This window comes from Myotis yumanensis, unplaced genomic scaffold (genome assembly GCF_028538775.1).
Source record: "Myotis yumanensis isolate MYYU_CA2020_CCGP unplaced genomic scaffold, mMyoYum1.0.hap1 SCAF_15, whole genome shotgun sequence".
Lineage (NCBI taxonomy): Eukaryota > Metazoa > Chordata > Mammalia > Chiroptera > Vespertilionidae > Myotis > Myotis yumanensis.
The window spans coordinates 42,337,061-42,345,406 of NW_027223766.1; the positions used below are offsets into that span (position 1 = coordinate 42,337,061).

At 41.8% G+C, this 8,346-nt stretch overlaps 1 protein-coding gene across 1 annotated transcript in view; it reads left to right on the forward strand.

Annotated features, from left to right (window-relative positions):
* The window catches only part of RGS22 (regulator of G protein signaling 22), a 110,151-nt gene that overhangs the window by 30,477 nt on the left and 71,328 nt on the right, over positions 1–8,346 (forward strand). The window contains exons 7-9 of the mRNA XM_070391866.1: positions 124–733; positions 2,925–3,086; positions 4,694–4,868. Of these exons, the coding sequence (XP_070247967.1) occupies positions 124–733; positions 2,925–3,086; positions 4,694–4,868 (947 nt within the window). The remainder of the gene's footprint in view (positions 1–123; positions 734–2,924; positions 3,087–4,693; positions 4,869–8,346) is intronic.

The following is an 8,346-nucleotide window of genomic DNA, read 5'->3' on the forward strand; positions in this document are numbered from 1 at the left end:
TCCATGCAGTCACGGTCTGTGATAGTAAACTCATTTGCCATCCTGGCTCTGTAACATCTAGTTAGTATAAGAGTATCTTCTGTATCCATCTATGACCTAAAAGCCTTTTCTTATTTAATACAGAGAGTGTCATCTTTGATGATGGAGTTCACCCCAGGATGCAAAAGGACTCATCTAAAGCCACTAGAATCATTTCTGAATTGGAAGAAGAGGAGGAGGAGGGGTCTATAGCTCTACCAGATACTCCTTCGCATGCTCTTCTGAGAATATACCTTGAAAAGCAACCGGATACTGAAAGCCAGACATTCCATTTCTCAACTTGTGAAGAATTTTTAATATCCTATATAAACTTTATCTTAGCAGTAGTAATTAATCAAATTATTGGCGAGCCATTTAGAGAAGGTCCAGGTTACATAAATTTCAACAATATAACAGAAGTGATAGTTGATGATTGTGAGCTTATTACTGTCAAGAATGATGTGTTTCCTGAAACAGCTCAATCCACAAAAGAGAAGGCTGAAGAGAGATTAAAAGCAGGTTCAAAGCAAGAGAGCCATGGCTCAGAAAGCAGGGCTGATTGGTGCATTTCTCACAAAACTTATGACATTGGCAATAGGAAGGAGTTCGAAAGATTTAAGGCATTTATGAAAGGTACATTAGGGGAGAGATATTGGTGGCTATGGATGGATATTGAGAGGTTAAAAGTTCTTAAGGATGCTGGAAGACATCAAAGGTATTGCTATTTTTTATTTTTCAGTAGTTTTAAAAACAAATTGTGGAATATTAATTTGGGTAGTATTCTTTCTCAAGCAGAAAATCTGAAATAAATATAAAAATGTAATATATACTTTTAGAGCAATGGTTCTCAACCTTCTGGCCCTTTAATAAAGTTCCTCATGTTGTGATCCAACCATAAAATTATTTTCGTTGCTACTTCATAACTGTAATGTTGCTACTGTTATGAATCGTAATGTAAATACCCGATATTCAGGATGGTCTTAGGCTACCAAAGGGGTCGTGACCCACAGGTTGAGAACCGCTGTTTTAGAGGGATGAGTAATACAATTTATCTATATATATAAAAGCCAAGGGACTGGAATGACTGGTTGCTTTGATGCGCACTGTGGCCGCGATCGGCCTCCTCATCCCAATCAGGGGCCAGACCAGCCAGCCAACTTCCTGTGGCACCACCCCCCTGGCTGGCATGGCCCTGATTGGGCCCTCCCACCCTCATCAGTGTCAGGGATGGCCAGCCAACCTCTCACATCCCCTCCCCCCAGCTGGCCAGACCCCACCCATGCACGAATTCATGCACCGAGCCTCTAATTTTATTATCATAATATTGATTCCACTAGTTCTGTGATCTCAAAGTTTTTGGATACTAACAGCAGCAATTATTTGGGTTTGCATGATTTTTCCCCAGAGATTCTAAACCTGCTTTCAAATTTATCATTCTGTTTTATTTTTATAACATTTCAGTGATATATTTTTATGGAAAAAATTATGTTATATATCTCACTGGCATAATATACCTTATATAAAAGATACCTTATAACAATATAAGGACCTGCTATTTCTAGCGTCTGCTGGATTAAAAATTTTCATGATCTTTAATTGGATGCCACTTAGAATTGTATATCTGAATGAGATATCTACCAGATACCATACTGGATAGCCTCTAGAGAGCCCCCTGGAGGTCAGCTGGGGTGCAGGTCTTTGTGTGGCTGCTGTGTATGTTTTAGACCACAGTGAGTCTTTTTTCAAAAATATACTTTTATGGATTTCAGAGAGTAAAGGGGAGGGAGAGAGAGATAGAAACATCAATGATGACATGAGAATCATAAACCAGCTGCCTCCTGCACGCCCCCCACTGGGGATCGAGCCTGCAACCCGGTCATGTGCCCTTGACCGGAATCGAACCCGAGATCCTTCAGTCCGCAGGCCAATGATCTATCCTCTGAGCCAGCCCAGCTAGGGCCACTGTGAGTCTTAAGAACCCCGAGAGGACCCTGCTTTACGAGAGTCCTTACCTTGTCTGTGTTTTTCCTGATCTGCTCTGAAGCAGATCAACCATAGCAGATTGCAATTCTCACTAAGGATTTAGTACATCTCACTGAGTATGTACTCATGATTGGTCCATTCCAGTCATTCCAGTGGCATTGAGATCGTAGAACTCATGGTTACACTAGTGATAAGAGCAGGGGTTACCAAGTGGTTGGATGTGAAGCATGACCCAATTGATGCTGAGGTGGGAGGAAGGCCACGGCCACTTTTCAAGACACATTAGGGAAGTTAGCTGCAAACAACCTACCGAGATTCTCCAGGATCAGTATTGTATTAGTTCCTGTTGTTCATGTAACAAATGACCACACATGTATTGACTTGAAGCAACATGAATGTATTCTCTTACAGTTAGGAGGTTAGAAGTCTGAGATGGATATGCAGGGCAGCAGTCCTTCCGAAGGCCCAGGGGGAGAATTCATTTCCTGGCCTTTTCCCCGGATCCTGGTCCCTCCCTCCATCTTCAAAGCCAACAGCATACGGTCATTTCTCTTCTCTGACCTCTGCTTCTTTCCTCATTTATTTCTCTATGGCTCTAACCCTCCTGCCTTCCTCTCAGACCTTTCAAGTACGTAGGGCTACCTAGCTCATACAGGACAATTTCCTCACAATCCTAATCACGCCTTCAGAATCTCTTCTAAGGCACATAACAGCCGTAGGTTCTGGGGATTAGAACACGGGCATCTTTGCAAGGCCAGTTGCTCAGCCTATCAAAGTTGTCCAGCCACTCCCACGTTGGTACACCTGTAACTTAGCGTTGGTTTGGAGATGGCTCGTGACTTTTCTCAAACATTGTGAAGTGAAAATATGTGGCTTGTTGAATGTTGAACACTGCATCAATGTGTGTATGTGTTTTATTGCAGACATCTTGAAAAGATGAAAAAAAGCTATTTAGTGAGCAGCGGAGATCGCTACCTTTCTACAGAAATCTTAACAAAACTTAAACTTCTAGATGGCTCTCAGTGGAATAAAGAACACTTAATAAATATTCAGACTGAAGTTGTAAAACCCTTACTTCTGTACTGGTAAGAAAAATTATGTGACTCAAAGCTACCTGCTTTCACCTTCTTAGGCTAGTTACAAGTTATACTTTTAAAAATATGTAATTTGTGGAAATTTAGAGTGACAACAGTAAGGCTGACAGTACTTATGCGCCATTTTAACTGTGAGCACATCTCTCTACACCTGACCTTCTTATGGTTGGTATGTCATCAAATTGATGTGGTGTGTGTGTGTGTGTGTACATGTAGCTAGAGTTACAGGTTTATCATTTCAGTAAATATTTTTTTAAACACTGTCAGCCAAATGTGCTAAGGATACAAGAGTAAAACATGGTCAAGTCCAGTGGTTATAGTCTAGTTGGGAGGAACGTATATATGAAATAAGTGTAATAAAAAGAGACTGGTGAATATACAAGATACCGAGAAGAGGTAGTATTTCAACAGGGACTCGTGGGACTCTAAACAGAAGAGAATGGAAACAGAAAAGGTGTGCCACTTGAGGACCAGTGAGCTGTCCATTGTGGCTGTGATGGATCCGATTATGCCACTTAGCTTAAATGTTCCAGTGGTAACCCCAAAGCTTTCAGGATAAAGTTCAGATTCCTTAAGTTAGCAAGTAAGGTCATAATGGTTTGTCCTTGCCCACTTCTCTGTTATCATCTCCCATCTAGGCATTCCATATTACTTATAAGCTTTGTATTATCCCATTTCTCTTCATTTCTTTAAAAAACATATTTAAGATACAGAAAGGTATAAATTATACTATAGTGGGCATCTGTGTACACACCACCCAACTTAATAAAACATTTACTAATACAATAAGAAACTTTCCTTTTTTTTTTTACTTTTTAAAAATATGTTTTTTATTGACTTCAGAGAGAGGAAGGGAGAAGGAAAGAGAGAGAGAGATAGAAACATCAGTGATGAGAGAGAGTCATTGATGGGCTGCCTCCTGCATGCTCCACACTGGGGATCGAGCCCACAACCCAGGCATGTGCCCTGACGGGGAATTGAACCATGAACTCCTTGTTCATAGATTGATGCTGAATCACTGAGCCATGCCGGCCAGGCCATAGTATACTTTAGCAGTATACTTAACATTATAAAATGTTTAATATTTTAAAGTGTTACTTGCATCCACCACTATTTATTTGCTACTATAAGTAAATACTAAACTGTCTTAAAATGACCTCAGGTGCATTTTATGTTCATTTTATTAGAAACTGTAAGGCCCTGGCTGGTTTGGCTCAGTGGATAAAGCATTGGCCTGTGGACAGAAGGGTCCGGGTTCGATTCCAGTCAAGGGCACATGAAATTTTCTTAATCAAATTGGTATATAGATTCTCTTTCTTATCATGGAGATGATAATTTAAATGCAACTTCAAAATTATTTTTTTCTTCTGTATATGAGTGTACATTGCCTCTTTATATGAATGAATGTTATTTCAGGTAGTTGATGTAGAAAAAAATGTGTTTTTTAAAGCTAAGCAGCAGAAAAAGAAGTAGAAATTATTAGAAAAGGCCATGGCAAGACTGATAATTGTGAGCCTAAGTATTATACACTTTGTGAGCTCTTGATTTTTGAGGCTTATTATGTAGTTTAATCTTAAATCTATTTTCCTCTCAACCAGGGCACCACGATTCTGTGTCACACATTCATCCGAAATAAGGAAAGCCAGTGCTGAACTGAAACTGTGGCACCGCCGTCAAGAGAAACCAAGGGAGGATATTGACCCTTTCCCACAAATAGCAACCCTTTTGCCATTAAGACCTAAATCTTGCATTCCACAGATATCTGATACGGAGGTAGGGTGTACATGGATACTTTGATCTCTTTATTTAGTTTATAGGAAAATGTCCATGCTTGGGTTTTGTACACTAAATCTTAAGTTTCACCATAGGCTCCTTTCTCTTTCTCTCTCTCCCTTTCTTTCTCATTGTTGATATACATGCTGCAACAGTCCTATATAATAAAAGCCTAATATGCTAAGTGTCCATCGGCCATTCAACCAATCAAAGCATAAAATGAACATTTAATGATATGCTAAGGCTGCTCAACTGCTCGCTATGATGTGCACTGACCACCAGGGGCAGACTCTCCGACTAGTAGGTTAGCTTGCTGCTGGGGTCTGGCCGATCAGGATTGAGTGAGACGGGCCAGATATGCCCTGGAGGCCTCCCATGGTCCTTCCCCGCTGGCCAACCTCCCATGTCCCTTCCCAGACCCAATCCTGCACTGGGGGGGGGTCCCTCGGCCTGGCCTGCACCCTCTCGCAATCCGAGCTGAGGGACCTCCCCCACCCCAGTGCACAATATAATAAAATGCTATATAATAAAAGGCTAATATGCAAATTGACTGAACAGCAGAATGACCAGTCGCTATGACACACACTGACCACCAGGGAGCAGATGCTCAATGCAGGAGCTGCCTGCTGGTGGTCAGTGTGCTCCCAGGCTCACAGCTGGCGAGTGCAGCAGCAGTGGTGGGAGCCTCTCCTGCCTCCATGGCAGCACTAAATATTCTGACTGACGGCTTAGACCTGCTCCCCACAGCCGGCCTAAGCCATCAGTTGGACATCCCCTGAGGGCTCCCGGACTTCAAGAGGGCAAAGACCGGGCTGAGGGACCTGCCCCGAGTGCATGAATTTCGTGCACCAGGCCTCTAGTTAGGGAATAAGAAAACCTATAATCTGTTCACCAGGCAGCCAAAGTGATCCTTTAAAATTACAGGATCATGTCACTTACCTGCTCAAAATTCTCTAGTGGCCTCCTTCCTTCCTCAGAATAAACATTCAAAGTCTTTACACAGCTGTGCCTGCCTCTGCTAACCTGCGGACCTAATTTCCTACCACACTTCTCTAACTTACTCCACTCCAACCGCGATGGCCTCTGCTTTTCTCTGAACACACCAAGCAAGAACCCAGGAGCACTGCACTTGCTGTTCCCTTCATGTGGAGCGCCCTTCCCTCAGGTGTCCATGTGGCTTGCCTCCTCTCTCACTCTAGGTGTCTGCTCAGTTGTCACCTATTCAGAGAGGCTATCCTTGACTCTTCTAAAGAAGCACACCTGTGTAGGACAGCATGGTACCCTCCATCACTACATCCTCTGCTCTGCTTTATTTTGCTTTACTGTACTATCACCACATAATTTGTTTATTGTCTTTCACCTCCTAGTAGAATATAAGGATTTTTCTCTGTTAACTACTCATCCCCAGTGCCTAGAATAGTGCCTGACACATAATAGGTTCTTAATAAATATAAATCAAATAAATGAATAAGAAATAACAACGGCAGAATTAGAAGTAGTGAGCATTCTTTCACACTAGAGAAGATTAGAGTAGTAAAAAAAGATAAGGTGGGGGGAAGTCCAAAAAGAGAAGAAAAGTTAACCAACTTTATACAGAACAAATAAATACTGCGACATTGGCACAGAGATGCAACTGTAGCTAAGATCCGCATTTCAGAAATAAAGAGACTTACTAATCTTGGTAGCCTTTAAACATGCGACAGTATTGTTGGCCATAGTCACAAACAACCCCTTTTAAAAAGATTATATTCAGGAAGTCTTATTTTAAAAGCAGGGAGATGTGTAATATATCTTTAAAGTTTTACTTCAATAAGCAGTGTTTTCAAGCTGGAGAGATTTTAGTTTTTCTGTCAGTGGTCTGTTAACCCTAGGTGCACAGGAATTATAATCACACAGAGAGCTTTTAAAATATACTGATGCCTGCCCCACTGGTGTGGCTCGGTGGATGAGCATTAACCCATGAACCAGGAGGTGTCGGTTCAATTCCTGGTCAGGGCACATGCCCAGGTTGCAGGCTCTATCCTCAATGTGAGGTGTGCAGGGGGCAGCCAATTCATGATTCTCTCTTGTCATTGATGTTTCTATCTCTCTTTTTTCCTCTCTGTGAAATCAATACAAACATATTTTAAAAAATAAAATATACTGATGACTGGATCTCACCTTCAGAGATTCTGATTTAATTGATCTGGAATGGGTCAGAGTCACGTTGTAAAAATAGTGGGTTGGCTTAGAACTGAGGTTTTCAATGTGTCTGAACATTAGAATCACCTTTTAGAGCTACATTTTCATCAGATATCTAGGTGGTTTGCGCTGCTCTAGGCTCTCCAGCATATGGAGGAGTCATTTGAAGAGCTTTCAAAACAGAAGCACTTGGGCTCCACCTGGAAATCAAGATTCAGTAGGTCTAGGTGGGGCCAAGAACTTGCATTTCTAACAAATTCGCTCCCCGGTGGTGCTCTTGCTGTTGGTCTGAGGACCTCAGTTTGAGTTGTGTCACTTTTGTGCCCTAATGATTTCTCATTGTCTTGACCTGTTCCTGACCTTCGACCTTGTGACCTTCTTTGTATGCCACTCCCCTGATTAATCTTCCCTGTTAGGCCATGGAACTCAGTGACCGAGTCACCACGTCAACATACCTCTTAGAGGTGTACTGTAGGGAACACGTCATCTGGTAACGTGAACATTTGTACAAATAATATTTGTGCAGCGTGTGAGAACTAAGGCAGAAGAAAAAGTGAGCGGTGTGGTTAATGGAATGAGAGAGCCGTGTCAAAGGAGTGGGGGGAGAGTGGCTTCTGTGAACATGACCGTGGCCTCCCATCTGTTCCCTTCCTTGGCTTCCTGATATGGCCGTACTTTGTCACCCGTGTTTTCTAGTTGGGTAACTCATTCTGCTCTCACTCTGTCTTTCCTTAGCAGAAAACACTCTAAGAGATAGAGCTCATTTCTGTTTTCTTTATTTTCCCCATTTTAAAAGCGGAGGTCTAATTTATATACTATAAAATGCACCCTTTTTAGTGTACGCTTCTGTGAATTGTGACAAATGTGTACATGAGTAACTACCATCACAATCACAACACAGAACATTTCCTTCACCCACCTACCCCCTACTCTGTGCCCTTCGGTCAGGCATTGTCCCTGTCAGTTACCTGCTGGCTGCTTTTCTAGTTCTCACCTGAGTCAGAAACTAAAAAATTCCAATTTAGGCTTTTCTCTGATTTATTTTACTTAGCCTAATACCCTCTAGGTCAGTGATGGCGAACCTTTTGAGCTCGGCGTGTCAGCATTTTGAAAAACCCTAACTTAACTCCGGTGCCGTGTCACATATAGAAATTTTTTGATATTTGCAACCATAGTAAAACAAAGACTTATATTTTTTATATTTATTTTATATATTTAAATGCCATTTAACAAAGAAAAATCAACCAAAAAAATGAGTTCGCGTGTCACCTCTGACACGCGTGTCATAGGTTCGCCA